Genomic DNA, 16826 nt, shown 5'->3' with positions numbered 1-16826 from the left:
AGGGCACCGGTGATGGGTGCCTGTGTGCCCAGGACACCAGCCCAGAGGTGCTCCTGTCAATCTTGTCAAACCTGGGGGCGAGGGGAGGGACCGTCTGGCCCTCTCTGCTTGGCGGGGTGCCACTCCTGCCCAGAACCACTGGCTTCTCTTGCAGCTTCTCCTGGGCGACTGAGTGGAAGCTCATTACAAGCAGGTGAGGCTCCCGTGTGACCTCACTGTGCAAATATTGAACCAATTAAAAGCAAAGCCAGGGGCCGCAGATGACTTATCTGTAGCCCCAGCCCCAGGCTGTCTGCTGCCTGCGGGGCCTCAGCTTTGGGCCAAGGCTATAAAATGTTGCTGACGCCCCCTTTTCCCTTTACCCTGTCTTTCCCCACCCCACACCTCCCCTCCTTCCTCTTCTCTCCTCTCCTTTCTCCTGAAGACTTTGGCCCTGAAGGCCTTTGGAGTGGTTACCATCGGAATACTCACTCTGGACAGCCAGGTTCCCTGACTCGGGCATTTTGAACCGTTTAGATTCTTCTCACTGCATTGTTGATTGGAGACCCTGGGGCTCAGTTAACTCTTCAGCAAGAGGGACTGGTGGGGGTGGGGGTGGGACAGTCCTGCTGTGAGCTCTTTGGGAGGGTCTCTGCGGAGATCAGCAGAGCAGCAGGGGCTCTGGGGCTAGTCTGACGCTGCTGGGCCTGGGGAGAGGAGGGAAAGCGGGACTTGGTGTGGGGAAAGGCTGCTGGGTGAGTGGGGTCGCCACCTGGGGCTTGAAGAATCTGAGAAGCTGGGAGGAAGGGCCTGTGGCTTGTGGGGGAGGGGGACGACGTGGGCACTCTGGGGACTTGGATTCAGGTGGGTAGATTGAGGGATGAGGAGAATGTGGAAGGGTGGTTGGGAGGCCAGGATGCCATGCTGGTGTGAGGGGCCCTCCGCTTTCTGCCCAGATTCATTCATTTAGGAGTTAGTGTAGTTGGTGTGCTCTGGGCACGCTGTCCTGCCTGATGTCCTGGAAACACCTGCCTACCTCAAGCCCTGGGCCTGGCTGCTTCTCACCTGGGAGGCCTTGACTGGGGGGTGGGGGCCCCAGAGGGTGACATGTGCCTGCTTTTTCTTGCTTTCACTTCCTACTCTGCCTAGACTGGGAGTTGGGCTCCCCCCTTAGCTTGGAAGGGCCCTCCTTGTCTAAGTTCCAGGGACTTTCCAACTGCTAACTTCCCACCACCCCCTTTGGTGAGGTCAGGGAGGGTGAACTCTAAAATACAAAGCTGATGATGTCACCTCCCCCTCCCCCGCTGTTTGGAGAATAAAGTCCACATTCCTAAATGGCCCATAAGGCCCTGGGTCAAGTGGACCTGCAGCCCCTTGTGGAGCAGTCCCCACCCTATCCCTCTGTTACACAGGAGGATGGAACCTATGCATCAAATTCTGGTGGTACCTTAAAAAAACCAAAGGACTGCTTTTTATTGACAAAAATTATATTTGGGCTGGGGAGATAGCTTAGCGGCTAAGGTGCTTGCCTGCAAAGCCAAAGGACCTAAGTTCAGTCCCCAGGACCCACGGAAGCCAGATGTATGAGCCAGATGCACGTCTCTGGAGTTCCTTTGCAGCCACTGAAGGCCCTGGCGTGCCCATTCTCCCTCTGCCCCCTCCTCTCCCACTCAAATAAACATTTAAAAATTACTTATATTTACTGTGCACAACATTTGAGATGCGCTGGTGTCCTTTGTGACGACCCAGGCTTTGCTGGGTAGAGGGTACATTGAAGACCACAGGCCATGGGCCTCAGTGTTTCCTGAGCTTTGGGGAAGGAAGGCCCAGGGGCAGGCCCTGGGCTCTTGTGCTAAATTCCTCTGGGCCTTTCTCTGGTCTGGATTGCTTATCTGCTGAGCATCAGCCTGGGCTTGGGCTGGAATACTGCTAAAGCAAACAAGCCCTGGCTTCTTATGTCAGCAAACAACATTCCTGAGGGAGGAGGGTGGGGGCCCTTCATAGCCCTCCTGGTCCTCTGGGTCTTCCTGCCTTCTGGGCCCTAGGCAGGAAGGAGACCCCCCCCACCTCTTCACAAGCTGGGCACTGTGACTGCTTGATCCCCTTTGCGGACCCTCCAGGTGCATAGCGCTTGCAGCCCTGGTGTTTATGCAGGCCATTCTGTTGTGTGGTTTGAACTTTACAGCAGCCCACAGGCGGGACATCTCACAGGTGGGACAGCTGGGGTGTAGCGTTAGGTAACAAACAGTTCATCAGGGCCAAGCCCAGCTCTTGTAGCACGGTCCTTACGTACATCCTGTCTGATCAGCTTTTCCCAGACTAGCTTGTAGAAGTCTTTCCTGCAGGATATTCCTGAGTGCCAATCCCAATTTGAGGAATTTATGCAGGTGTCTATTTCTCTCTGGCTCTCAGGAACTTTTTGTGTCCCGGACTCTCTCGTGAGGGGTGGGGAGGGGAGGGGAGGGGAGAGCCATGGTACTGTACCACATCTTCTTGAGGAAAGGCAGATCCCACAGAGAAAAGATTGAGAGGCCCCAGGGGTCATTCCTGTGAAGGGTGGGAGTCAGGTGAGGTGGACCAGATAGAGGAATGGGGGTTGTCCTATTCCGTGTGGAAACTGCCCTTCTGAGCAGACAGCTTCCAGGTCCCATAAGTTGTGAACAAAGGAGGAGGGATTGTGGAATTCAAACCCAGGTATGCTTGCCTCCAGAGCATGCCCATTCCATCTCCTCATGTTGCATTCCAGACATTATCTTGGGATTTGCTTTTTCCAAGTTCCATGACATGGCACTTGTTTGATGGGTGCAAACCAAGTGCTCCACGGCCTTCCCATGGCATCTCAAAGGCAGCAGAGGCTGTGCCAGACGCTGTTCTGTCTGGCATATTTGTCTGGTAGTAGGTCTGCCAGAAGGTTCTAGAAAACAGATAAGTTCAACCCTATTTAAATTTTCTTGGAGGCCAATAAGTAATCTTTACTATCTTTGCAGATGGCAGTTTCAGTATGCTTTTTTTTGTTGTTGTTGTTTTGATTATATGAAAATTAGTCCCTAAAGAGCTTGGTTTTTCTAACAGGTTTGCCCACACCCCTCACTCCTTGTTAGCTCTCCTCCTTTCTTTACTTTTGACCCCTTTGAAGCTAGAAGATTTTCTTGCTTAGAAACTTTCCTCAGTTACTCTTCTTTATCTCTTGCCTTCTCATCCAGTCACTCATTTGTTCATTTATTTGTGAAACATTAGGCAAGCACTTGCTCAGGGCCAGGGGTTGTGCTAAACATTTACAATTGATTGATATTGAGACCTGATCTCTGTCTTCAAATGAAATTGCAGGACGTTTGGTCACTGTGGTAGATGTAACTCCAGATTCCAGAAGGACATCAGGTGGGCCAGCTTTTGGCTGCAGTAGGGAGCTGAGGACACAGCCTCTGCCAGCCCTGGGGTCCTGTGAAGATTAGGACCTCAGCAGGGAGCTGGCCTTGAGGATCTGGGAAGGCCAGACGCTTTCAGAAAGGAAGAGCAGGGAGCATGGCGGAGGTGGCATGCTCCGAGCTGAGATGATTCGGCTTGATGCCCGAGGAGCAGTGGTGCCCTTGGACCTGTTTGAACTGGCCGGTAGTGGCTGTAAGACAGGACGGAGCATAAGTAGCAGCATTTAGTTTTATTATTCATTTAGTTTGGCTTTTCGAGGTAGGGTCTCGCTTTAGCCCAGGCTGACCTGGAACGTACTATGTAGGCTCAGGCTGGCGTCCAACTCAGCTATCATCCTAACTCAGCCCTCAAATGCTGAGATTAAAAGGCGTGTGCCACCACACATGACTGTTTTTATTTTTTATTTTTATTTATTTATTTATTTATTTACTTTTTGTTTTTCAAGGTAGGGTCTCACTCTAGCTCAGGCTGACCTGGAATTCACTATGTAGTTTTGGGTGGCCTTGAGCTCACGGTGATCCTCCTACCTCTGCCTCCCCAGTGCTGGGATTAAAGGTGTGCACCACCACGCCCAGCTTGTTTTTATTTTTTTTTAAAGTATTTTATTCATTTATTTATTTGCAAGTGTAGAGAGAGAGAAGAGAGAGACAGAGAGAATGGGCATGCCAGGGCTGCCAGCCACTGCAAATGGACTCCAGATGCGTGTACCACTTTGTGCATCTGGCTTTACATGGGTACTGGGGAATCACACTCTGGTTGTTAGGCTTAACAGGCAAGTGACTTAACTGCTGAGCCATCTATCTCTCCAGCCCTTTTATTTATATTTATTTGTTTGCAGAGAGAAAGAGAAAGAAAATGGGCATACCAGGGCCTTTAGCCATTGCATACGAACTCTAGATGCATGCATCTCTACACATCTGACTTAACGTGGATACTGGGGAATCAATCGAATCTGGGTCATTAGGCTTTGCAGGCAAGTCCCTTCACCACTGAGCCATCTCTCAAGCCCCGTCAGTACTGGAGTCCTATGGTAGGGAGGACAACTTACTCAAAGGAGTCTGGCAGAGGCCAGAGAGAGGAGGCAGGAGACGAGCCCGGCACTGGTGACAGTGTGGAGGCTGGTTCAGCCACGGGGAGGAGTTTTCAGGGACTGCCTTGTCTGGCTAGGTGAACAGTACCTGGTCCCTAGATGGAGTGCAGGTGGAGTGGTGTTAGTGGACCCTGCACGTGGAGGTTTATTGGAAGGGGTTTGAGATGTATTGGGTTCTGTACAGATTGTGCGTGGAGGGGAGCCTGCGTGAGAAACACTCACGCGGGTACCCCGGGGAAGAAGCCACTGGCTCTGTGGGACCAGTGTGTTTGGCCAACGGTATTGCAAAGTAGCACTTGGTGGAAGTCCATGGGCGGGAAGCCCTGGCCTAGCCTTGGCTGCAAGCTCTACCCTCCGCAGACCGCGGCTGCCTGTCCTCTTTTACCACCTGGACAGCTTGATGCTAGTGACCTTTGCGTGTGGAACACAGGCTGGGCTGCCCTGTTGGAGGTTCTGAGTGCGCTTCATGTCTTGCCTGGGAGGCACACCAGCCTGTTTTGCCCAGATTGTTTTAAATTGGGTATTTTGGATATTTATTTATTTACTTGTGCTGGGAGTGAACTCAAGACCAGGACTCCACTGCTGAGCTGCTCCCCCCCCCCCCCACTAGGTCCTAGTGTGATCCAGCAGGTGAATGTAGATGTCGATCATTTCCCTTGAAATACTGGTTACTACGGGGACATTCATTTCTCTCTCTCTCTCTCTTTCTTTCTTTCTGTCTGTATTTTTTGGGGGGTGGGTTTTCAAGGTTGGGTCTCACTCTAGTCCAGGCTGACCTGGAACTCACTATATAGTCTCATGGTGGCCTTGAACTCATGGCGATCCACCTACCTCACCCTGCCAAGTGCTGGAATTAAAGCCGTGCACCACCACACCTGGCTGAGACCTACTTTTATTTATCTTGAGATAGAGCGAAAGAATGAATTGGCATGTCAGGGCCTCTAGCCACTGCAGTCGAACGCCAGACGTGCACACAGAACTCCAGACGTGTACACTATCTTGCACATGCGTCACCTTTGTGTGTCTGGCTTACATGGGATCTGGAGAGTTGAACATGGGTCTGTAAGCTTCGTAGGCAAGCACCTTTATTGCTAAGCCATCTTTCCAGCCCAGATATCCTTTTTTTTTTTTTAAAAGAATATTTGTTCATTGGAGAGAGAATGGGTGCATCAGGGCCTTGAGCCACTACAAATGAACTCTAGACATGTGCACCACCTTGCACTTCTGGCTTATGTGGTACTAGGGAATCGAACCTGGGTCCTTAGGCTTCACAGACAAGTGCCTTAACCACTAAGCAGTCTCTCCAGCCCTGACCTTACTATCACCCATGACGGTATGTTGATAGGCCCAGTATTGTGCAGGTAATGACAGTTGCTGTGAGTCACGCCTGCAAAGCCCACTGCACATCTGGAAGATGGCATTCCAAAACACTCTTTCCTCCCCGTTCTTCACATTCTTTCTGCCACCTCTTCCTGAGAACTGTTCTGTGAGACAAGGGCTTGCCAAGAGGGTCTAGGTTTCCCTCAGCCTCTCTTGATTTCTCTGCCTTACCCCCCCCAGAGCTACTATTGCAGGCACGTCCCACCATGCCTGGCTCTTAGTAGATAGGTGACATTAAGTGACCCTGTTTTCTATGTAGAAAGCTGTGAAGTTTGTCTTTTTTTCCCCCCTCATTTTCCCTTTTGTGATGCTGGGACTTGAACCATAGAGCCTTGCATATTTTAGGTGAGCATGTTCTGCCGCTGGGCTCTGTGACAGCTGGACCTGTACTTAATGAAGGCGATCTGGCTCAGGCACTAAAGCTGGGAGAGGATTTTCCAGACCTGGGTCTATAATTGAAGTGCAACATTTTCTCATACGAACGCCTTAAATCAGTGGCCTCATCCGGAGGCAGTTACACCCCACAGTAACTCACTGTGTTGTGGGGGACAAGGTGCTACTGACATCTAGTTGGTGGAGGCAGGGATGCTGCCCGGTGCTCACAGAACACAGTCTGGCCCCAGTGTGTGCAGTCCTGAGGATGAGAAATGCCACTGTAACCGATGACCCTGTGTCACCTGTGCGCCTGCGTCTGAACCGTGGCTCTGTGCTGGCTTTGCTTTTCTTGCTCACCTGAAGTACTTCCTGCCTCTTCCCCACCAGTGTTGCTACCCAGCTGCCAGGACTCAGCTGTGTCCCAGCCTCCAAGGCCCTTACCCCCGAGCGCCCACATTTCCAGAGTTCCTGCTTCTCCTGCAGGGCCCTGGTGCCTTGCCTCTTATACTGAGTCTGTGTTGGAGCTGGACACAACCCTGGATCTTCCCTCATGTGTTCCACTGGACAGTCCTCTTGTCTCACTGTACATTTAAGGAACACGTGGAATTCAAAAGTGTATGAAATAGCTGGTGGTGCACACCTTTAATCCCAGCACTTGGGAGGCAGAAGTAGGAAGATCACTGTGAGTTCAAGGCCATTGTGAGACTACATAGTAAATTCTAGGTCAGCCTGGGCTTGAGAGTGAGAACCTACCTTGAAAAGCAAAACAAAACAAAAACCAGAATAATCTGTGAAAACCAGTGGTTGTATGTAGATAGTAAAGGGAGGTGTTCCTCACCCTCTCGGATGGCAGGGGATAAAAAACAGGGTCTGCTTAAGCACCTCTGATTAAGCTTCTAGTTTGTGTTAGTAGCTGCTTGCTGGTGTGACAGTACCAGACACGAAGAAGTCTGAAAGAAAGGTTTAGTTTGGCTCATGGTTTCAGAGGTTTCAGTCTGTGGTCTGCTTGCAGTCCGTCTTTTGGGCTTAGACCGAGGCAGAGCATCGTGGCGGGCAGGTGGGAAGGAAAGCTGTTTATGTCTTTCCTGGCAGCAAGGATGCAAGACAGGCTATGTCTGCCAGGGACAAACCCTCAGTGATTCACTGCCTCTAACTAGGTCCTGGCTCTGAAAGTTTCCGCCACCTCCCGATAGTGCCATCAAATTATGAATCCATTGAACTCAGAACCCCCACCCCCCATTCCAGTCATTTCCCAAGGCCCTCCTCTGCATGCCTTGGGGACCAGGCCTTCAGTCCATGAGCCTTTCTGGGGTCCATGCCTTACATACCAAGATCATAGGATGTGGGTGGAGGCTGCCAGAACTGGAATCTTGATAGATCCAGGCCACTGTTGACTGATTTATTCCAACTCTGGGAGGGCCAGGCTGAAAGCCTCTTCCAAGGTCATACTCCAATGTCACTTTCCATTCTCAGTATAGAGTCTAGTGCAAGCCAGCATGGAGGGCTGGAATCATAGCTTTGAGGAGACATCTTTCTGTGAGAAACCGTAGCACTTCTCAGTTTGTTACCCTTCCATATCCTGGTGACTCACAAAGGAAGGCAGTTCAAGGGGAAACTGCATTGGGCACTGAGGCCACACCCATTTGAGGGTGTCTGGCCCTTTCTCCCTAGCCCGCAAAGTGAATGTTGATGATGTATGTCTTACATACTTTAGGAAGTTGTTTCCAGGCTGGGTTGGGAGAATTGGCTGCCTTGGCGGTGGTGGCTGAATGAGGAGTGGGACAGCTTGAGGGCTCCCAGCTTGGAGTTTGTCCTTGGACGACTGAGACCAGGCCTGGTGTCTAGGAATGGGTCGCTGTGCAGCAGTGTAGATGCTGTCTGGAGTGGGCCAGAGCTTGTTTTCTGAATCAACACAAACAAGGATAAGATATTTAGGAAAAATCAGGAGGCCGAGAGGATCCACGTGGGTGTTTAGTAGGAAGAAGGGAAGGCTGAGAGAGAATTGCATTTTGGGTTGAAAGAAAAGGTTTTTGGTCAACCTCTTTGCTTTCAGTTTCATCATTTCCTGAGAGTCCTAATTTAGCTTCTGGTGGTTCCTGCTCGATTATGGCCTAAAAAGGCAACTGCTGGGGTTTCTGGAGTTGGACGGTACTGCAGGAAGCCGCTAGGGAAGGGCCGCCCAGCCCGCTGTGCCCCTTAACTCCTCCAGTGCCTGCTGGTTCTCCCTGAGGCGGCATTCCCTGAGGTGCCAAGCCCAGCCACAGGAGTGCTCCTGTGAACATCATTGGCAGATGATGCTGGTGTGGCTGGGCCCTTGCTCACATGCATAGCCCTTCCTAGAGGCAGCAGCCCCTTGGAAGACAAGTCAGATCTTAGAAAAGTTCCCATGCTCCTCTACTCCAGTAACTGCCCTGCTGGGATCTCATTGCAAGGAGGTACACTGGGTAATAGGGGAACCTCCTCCAAACCATTGTTGAAAATCCCTTTGGGGCTGAGGATATATATAACTCAGTGGTAGGCCCAGAGTTCAATCTCCAGTTCCAGAAAACAAAACAAAATAAAACAAAAAAATGAAGTACCCGTTGGACTATTACGCAGCCGTTGAGTGAGTGAGCTACAGGAGGCCTTGCAGGCAGGTTTGAGTTCCAGCCCCTTTAGCTTGAGTAACGAGTGGAGCTGCTCCTCTGAGCTGCCACACCACCACCAGGATATGAAATTTTGGGGTGAGGCCTGGGGAGATGGCTCGGCACTTAAGGCAATTGCCTGCAAAGCCTAAGGACCAACCTGGGTTTGATTCCCCAGGCCCAGGTAAAGCCAGATGCAGAAAGTGGCGCATGCATCTGGAGTTTGCTTGCTGTGGCTGGAGGCCCTGGCACATTCATTCTCCCTTTCCTTCACCTTTCTCCTTGCAAATAAATAAATAAATAAAAATACTTTAAAATAAACAACTTTGGGATGAAATGGCCAGTAAATAAATTCTAGCCCTATTGGGGAAAGATCAGGCTAAGTTGGAAAGAGACCAAATAGAAAACTCCTCCCTGCCTATGAGAGTCAGTCAAGTATTCCCGTGAGTCAGGACTAGAAGGAACCATTAAAAAGAAAATTGGGCATATTGGGCCTGGGGATGTAGCTCAGTTGGCTGAGTGCTTACCAAGTCTGCATGAAGCCCTTGGTTTGATAACTGGCACTGCATAAAACTGGCCATGATGGCACACACCTGTAATCCCAGCCCTTGGGAGTGCAGGCAGGAGGACCAGAAGTGCTTGGTCACCCTTGGCTACGGAAGATGATGAAGGCTAACCCTGGATACATGACACCTGACTCCAAGCAAGCAAGCAAACAAAAAGCAAACTTTTTTGGGGGGGGGTAGGGTAGGTGGGTGGGTGAGAAGCGTGGCATTGTAGAAATTTGGGGAGATAATTTTCCTTTCATTTCCTCATCCCCCCCCCCCCCATCCCTGGCCCTAGGTAGGATCTCTAGCCCAGGCTGACCTGGAATTTACTATGTAGTCTTAGGCTGGAACTCACAGTGATCCAGTGTTGGGATTGCAGGAGTGTTACCAGGTCCAGCCCTTTCATCTTTTTTATAAAAATTTATTTATTTATTTGACAGACAAACGGGGAGAGAGAATGGGAGCACCAGGGCCTCCAGCCACTGCAAAGGAACTCCAGATGTGTGCCACTCCTTGTGCATCTGGCTAACATGGGTCCTGGGGAAATTGAGCCTTGAACTGGGGTCCTTAGGCTTTATGGCAAGCGTTTAACTGCTAAGCCATCTCTCTGCCCCCCCTTTCATCTTTTGAAACCTATATTTAAGTTTCACAGTATGGCCCCCAGGACAGGTGGCTTCCTTGGTCCTCTCTAGGCCCCTTTTGGAATATGGAGTTGTTCCCCAGCCCCTTGTGTGGGGTGTGTGGAATGTCACTGTGGAAGCTTCTTCCACCCCTCTTGTGGAGGGGAGCATTAGCCATGTAGCAGCAGGGCCCAGAGACCTCATCACTTGCCAAAGATGGGAACAGAAGCCCAGCTGGACCCTGAGCAGGAATCTTGCTAGGTGTTGCTCTGCATTCAGGCCAGGGGCCTTTCATAGAAGGCCATTGTGTTCCATGACCTTTGCCACCCTTCCCACCCAGCAAACCCATGTATTGATCTTGGCATGGCTGCTGACCCACGTCATTCCAGCAAAGCCACTGAAACCAAGTGGCTCTGCCCTTGGCCCGGCCGGCCCGGCCCAGCCGCATTTAAGGAAATCTCTGCTGGGCGGCAATGTTGCTGTCAGGCCGGCCTTCCACAGAGGCCTTGGTGCCTGGGCCATGGAGCTAAGGCTTGTTTTCTGCGCTGGCTTAGCCCTCAGTCTGTTGATCATGGGCTTGCCAGCTAGGTCCGTGACTGTCTCACCAGTAAGGTCTAAAGGTGGCCTGGGTGGGTAGTTCCTGGGTGAAATTCCCTCCTTGCCGGCTGCTGTCATATCCATGGCCCTTCAGAGCAGACCTGAGATGCAAAGACCAGGCTGACGGCTCACCCAGATTTCCAGGATAAATGCTAAGGGCCCAGAGCCTGCCAGGAGCCAGCCTCCCAGGTGGGTGCTTGGCTGTTGGTCTGGCCAGGACTAGAGTCACTAGCATAGCGTGGACTTTGGTGAGGGAGGGAGAAGCCGAACTTGACCACACTCCCCCCACTTTATTTTTTCAAGGTAGGGTCTCACTCTAGCCCAGGCTGACCTGGAATTCACTGTGTAGTCCCAGGGTAGCCTTGAACTCACAGCGATCCTCTCGGCCTCCCTGCCTGCCTGATAAGGTCCAGTAGGTAAGTATTTGTTGAGTGCTGTGGAATGCATTCCTCTCCACTCCCAGGTCATCCTCGGCTATGATGATTATGACCCAGCTATAAGACTTGTAGGCTCAGGGGCCAGGCAGATCTGGTTGGAATTCTACTCTTTTATTTTATTTGAGGGGGAGAGAGAGAGAGGGAGGGAGGGAGGGAGAGAAATGGAGGATGGGTCCACCAGGTCCTTTAGCCATTGCAAATGAACTCCAGACACATGAGCTACCTTATACATCTGGCTTACATGGGTCCTGGGGGATCGAACCTGGGTCCTTTGGCTTTGCAACTGCCTTAACCGCTAAGCCATCTCTCCAGCCCTGGAATGCTACCCTTTGACTAGGCTGGGTATCTTGAGCCAGTGATTCACTTTCTGTGAGCCAGTTTCCTTATTTATATAAAAAGTGATTATAAAATTTCTTTTCCTGGGTGATTGACAGTGAGGTGGTGAGCAAATTGAATTTAGAATTGGTGGGCAGATCCTTAAACATTGTCCCCTTTGCCTCCTTTCTGCCTGTGGCTGTTAAACTTTGTTTTTTTTTCTTTTTCTTTTTCTATTGAAGATGGGGGCCTTACTTTGTAACCCAGGCTGCCTCCTCTCACTGGTGATCTTCCCACCTCAGCCTCCCCAGTGCTGAGATGACAGGTGTGTGTCAACAGACCTGGCTCTGCAGAGTAGCCAGCAGCAGCCTTGGGATTCTGGGGTGCATGCTGACAGCTTGCTTTATCCTGCCTGCGCTCTATGCTTGCGGCAGGGATGTGATAGGGAAGCCGGAGCTCAGAGGCTCGCCAAGAGGCGGAGGACAGCTGGGGTTTACTGTGACAGAGAGAAGTCTGGGTTTGGTAACTGCCCTGATAGTGTCAACAGCTGGGCCAAGGCTGGTGGTGCCAGGGCACTGCCATTCTTGTGAACCTCTGGCCCTTGTCCCTCAGGGAGGATGAGGGCTGAAGGCACTTCAGATAACTGTGGACCCTGGCCTCTCTCCAGGAGTTCTTGCAGAGTAGATGCAAGAGGCTTCAGGGTTTGATGGTTTTGGGGGATAAAGAAAGAAGCTCTCAGGGAGGAAGCAGCACATTTCCAGGAAAATCGCCTCTCATGGACTGAGCCCAGGGCAGCCCTCAGCCTGGGTCTGGAAACATTTAACAGGCCAGCGGAGGAGGCCTGGACCGTAGTCGGCTTTTCCTTTTGTTCTTTGCCTCCCAAGCCTGCAGTCTCCTTGGCATCCAAGCCTCTGCTTGGAATCTGGGAACATGAAAGCAGAGTGACTCCAGGGTGGGATCTGGGCACTTCCCAGACTTACAGGGTTGGGTGATCGGTCGATCTCCTCAGTGTTCTGTTGAGAGCCCCAGGAGGCAGCTTCTGGCTGCTTCCTCTAGTGGCTGTGGGCTGGGTGTCTCAGAGCAGGCTTCCGTCCTGGCTTGGGTTGCTTTACTCTGAACAGTGGTCCAGTCAGTGCTGTTAGCGTGGGAAGGTCACAGAGTGGGAGTCCAAGTCCTGTGTCCCTCTGGATGAGCCCCCCCCCCCCCCGCTCTGCTTGCCCATGTGTAACCATATATCATATCCAGCTTTTATGATGAACATCTAAGGGATTACTATTTCCTCTTCTTTTGGCAATCAAGTTTCAAAAAGAGCAAATCACACATGTGCTCATGTTCTCCTGACCCACAAATCATAAATGTTGTCTGTTCACCTCCATGGCGGGTCCCAGAGCCTGGCTTTCCCTCTGGGTATATTTCTTTGGGCTGTGTTAGCAAGATGGAATTAAAAGCTCATAGCAGGGCTAGGGAGCTGGCTTAGTGGTTAAGGTGCTTGCTTGTGAAGCCTAGGGACCCAGGTTCATTTCCCCAACACCCACGTAAGCCAGGGGGACAAGGTGGCACATATGTCTGGAGCTCATTTGCAGTGGCTAGAGACCCTGGCACACCCATTTTCTCTCTTTCTCTCTTCCCTCTCATTCTCCTTCTCTCATATCAATTAAGAAATAAATAAAATAAAATATATATAAAAAGCCAGATGTGATAATACACAGCTTTAATCCCAGCACTCGGGAGGCAGAGGTAGGAGGATCGCCATGAGTTCAAGGCCACCCTGAGACTACATAGTGAATTCCAGATCAGCCTGGGCTAGAGTGAGACCCTACCTCTAAAAATAAAAACAAAAAAAAAACTGGTAGCAATGTGTGCTGTTTTTGTTCCTTCTTGCCTTAGCTGACTGTGTAAACCAGTAGCTTCTAATTTCTACCCACCATAGCACAGTTATAGTGAGTTGCCCTTTTCTTTCTTTTTCTTGATGTTCTGAGGTAGGGTCTCGTTCTAGTCAGGCTTACCTGGAATGCACTATGTAGTCCCAGGGTGGCCTCGAACTCATGGCAATCTTCCTACCTCTACTTCCTGAGTGCTGGGATTAAAGGCGTACGCACCCACACCCAATCTGTTTTTTTTTTTTTTTTTCTTTAAGCTGGCTTGTTGTAGCCTAGACTGACCTGGAATCACTATGTATTCTTAGGCTGGCCTTGAACTCATGGTGGCGATCCTCACCTCTGCCTCCTGAGTACTGGGATTAAAGGTGTGCGCCACCATGCCTGGCCCCTTTTTTTGACTAAATAGAAACCTAATGTTTTGGAAGACCTAAACGGTGTGATCATTCTGCTGCTTTAGCCAGTATATAGCTTGGTGACTATAATTGTGACTGTCTGTGAGACACTTGCATGCCTCTTCTTTCTCATGGTAGTTTTGTTTGCACAATTGCCTGGTTGTGCACTCACTCAGAATGATGCTCGTGGCCATTGATTTGTAACCAGATCCCTCGGCTGGCTTTGACCATGAAGTACTTCTGTCTCCCCGAAATGTGCGATGAGAAAATTTTGGCAGTTCATGTGCAAAGAAGTTCACCTGGAGTGCGGGAGTTGCCGAGGGAAGAGTTGAGCGGTTTGCGCAGCCCGGGTGGTTGAGCTGACTCTCTGCGCCTGTTCCTCCCCTAGGTCCCGGCCGTCGGTCACCATGGCGCAGCAGGCTGCGGACAAGTACCTCTACGTGGACAAAAATTTCATCAACAACCCGCTGGCCCAGGCCGACTGGGCTGCCAAGAAGTTGGTATGGGTGCCTTCCGACAAGAGTGGCTTCGAGCCAGCCAGCCTCAAGCAGGAGGTGGGTGAGGAGGCCGTCGTGGAGCTGGTGGAGAATGGGAAGACGGTGAAGGTGAACAAGGACGACATCCAGAAGATGAACCCGCCCAAGTTCTCCAAGGTGGAGGACATGGCTGAGCTCACCTGCCTCAACGAGGCCTCCGTGCTGCACAACCTCAAGGAGCGCTACTACTCAGGCCTCATCTACGTAAGTGGGGACGGTGTGGGGGATGGGTGTGTGTGTGTGCGCGCGCGCGCGCAGAGGCAATCCCCCCCTCCCCCCCCAGCCTGTCTGCCTCTCTGCGGGAGAAGGGCCTTTAACCAGTGCCTGGCGACACGCTTAGACTGTGGCATTACTTTCTCTCTCCCTGCCCAGACCTGCTTTAGGCCTCACGTGGGAGGAAAAGCACCTCATGTCACAGTCCCCACCTACTGGCCTTGAACCTCAGATCTTGGAGATAACGTGGGTTCAGGCCAGCATGGTTGCGCCCCTATTACATGGCGCTGTTGGCTCCTGGTTCTCGTCCTGTTCCTCCTGCACCACCCGGTCATGCCTCTGCCCCTCCGGTCTGGCTCAGCGTTGTTTCTGGTGCCTCTGCCGATGGTGGGTCCTTATGGAGTCCTTTGGTGCAGCTGGCTTCCGGGGGACTGTGCTTAGAGCCGAGCCGAGCCGCCAGCACTTCTGGGCTGGATCCCTGCCAGGCCCCACAAAGGGGAGGTAGTGTTAGAGCCTCAAGAGCTGCCTGTGCAAAGGCCCAGAGCTTGCCAGAGACTAGAATGTCTTTTTTTCTCGGGAGCTGAGCATTTTCCCAGCCCCTTTTTACAGGCACTGAGCTTTGGGCAGCCCTTCTGGTCCAGAGGTCAGAGGATTCCTTTGTAGTATCAACCCCAAATTCCTGCATTGACCCAAGTTTTCATTTGCTTTTTGTCTGGAGTAGAGAAGAAATATCCCAGTTACACACAGACACACACACACACACACACACACACACACACACACACACACATTTGTGAGAGAGAGTGTGTATGGGCACAGCAGGCCTTCAAAATGAACTCTGGATCCATGTGCCACGTTATGCATTTGGATTTTTTGGGTACTGGGGAAATTGAAACCTGGGTTGACCAGCTTTGCAAGCAAGTTCCTTAACCTCTGGGCTATCTCCCCAGCCAATCATCCGGTTTTTATTCTTCCGGAAACAATTCTTTATTTAAATGTGCTACTGTAGCCACCTTGGACCTGATCTCAAGGCCGAGTACCACGTTCCTCTCTGTTGTGAACTGAGTGGAATAAAACGTCTCGGCACTTTCACCGCTCTCCTGTTGGACAGAGGGGAGCCCAGGCCTCAGTGCAGGGAGCTTGGTCAGCCATTGAGTTTTCTGTGTGATGTCAGCATGGCTCCACATTGATTCAGCACCGCACTGGTGGTTGTCAGTGCCCTGCAATGTATTGAATAGTTTACCACTTAAGCTTTCCCGGAGTCCTAAGTAGGCCACACAACATGTGAGGCCCATGTCACCTTGCCCATGGCTAAGTCAATCCCAGTCCTTGTTTTCTGCCATTGATGCCCAACCTTTGGGCATGAGTCTGATTAGTTAGGGAACTGCCAACAAGCATGAGCAAATTGTCTCATGGGAAAAGCTTCTTTTTTTAAATAATTTTTTTGTTTATTTTTTTTTTATTTATTTGAGAGCGATAGAGAGAGAGAGAGGTAGACAGAGAGACAGAATGGGTGCCCCAGGGCCTCCAGCCACTGCAAATGAACTCCAGATGTGTGTGCCCCCCTGTGCATCTGGCTAACATGGGTCCTGGGGAACTGAGCCTTGAACCGGGGTCCTTAGGCTTCACAGGCAAGCGCTCAACCGCTGAGCCATCACTCCAGCCTGGGAAAAGGCCTCTTTATGGCACAGTCCAGTTGGTCTGGCCTTCTAATATGGTGGGAGGGGAGTCACACGAGAATATGGATGAATAAGATTATACGCCCCTGTCCCTAGGAGCATCAAGTGTGAAGTTCAGGATTAGTGACAGCCTTGTCTGTCTGCCCTGGTGCCCGGGGATCCACCATCCTTTAAAGTTGGCCTTGCCCTTACTGACCAGGCGTCATCGTGACGCAGAACTCCCATTTTCTCATCCGTGGAGCTCTCCGCCAGTGCCTGCTTGTTCCAGGCCTGGGCTCTGGTTGCTGCTGTGAAGGGAAGGCACCTCCACTCTGTTGCTTGGCCTCTTTCTGGTGTCTCTGCTTATGGGGCCACTGGAGATGTTTTGGGTATGAAGCAGGTTGGCCAGCTGCACCTGCCTCTTGTCAGCTGGCCGCAAATGGTCTTTCCCCCCCACGTGGAGGGCACGTTCCGGGTCGTTGCCACAGCTTTGCCCTGAGAGCAGCACGTGGGCTTTGTTCTGCGGGTGGGCAGAGTGGGCGCTTCTCCAGAGCTGGCAGCAGGCCTGGCCTCTCTCCCCTCTTCCCCCTGCCTCAGACCAGCTTCCCCAGAGTGGCATCTCTAGACGTTGGTAGTGGAGACCCCAGCAGGTGCAGAGCTGTGGAGAGATCAGAGTGCTTGGTGGCTGCCTGGGCAGGGCCGCCCCCCATGCACAGTCCACATACTTGCACGCAAGGTTCCATGTGGCGCCCCTGG

At 51.6% G+C, this 16826-nt stretch overlaps 1 protein-coding gene across 2 annotated transcripts in view; it reads left to right on the top strand.

The window, feature by feature from the left end:
- Positions 1-16826, top strand: part of Myh9 (myosin heavy chain 9) — a 93528-nt gene that overhangs the window by 21012 nt on the left and 55690 nt on the right. For both annotated transcript variants that reach the window (XM_004650270.3, XM_045153102.1), the window contains exon 2: positions 14052-14403. In XM_004650270.3, the coding sequence (XP_004650327.1) occupies positions 14071-14403 (333 nt within the window). In that variant the 5' untranslated portion in view covers positions 14052-14070. The remainder of the gene's footprint in view (positions 1-14051; positions 14404-16826) is intronic.

This window comes from Jaculus jaculus, chromosome 6 (genome assembly GCF_020740685.1).
Source record: "Jaculus jaculus isolate mJacJac1 chromosome 6, mJacJac1.mat.Y.cur, whole genome shotgun sequence".
Taxonomy (NCBI): domain Eukaryota; kingdom Metazoa; phylum Chordata; class Mammalia; order Rodentia; family Dipodidae; genus Jaculus; species Jaculus jaculus.
The sequence above is the reverse complement of the archived record's forward strand: the minus strand, read 5'-3'. Positions and strand labels throughout refer to the sequence as shown.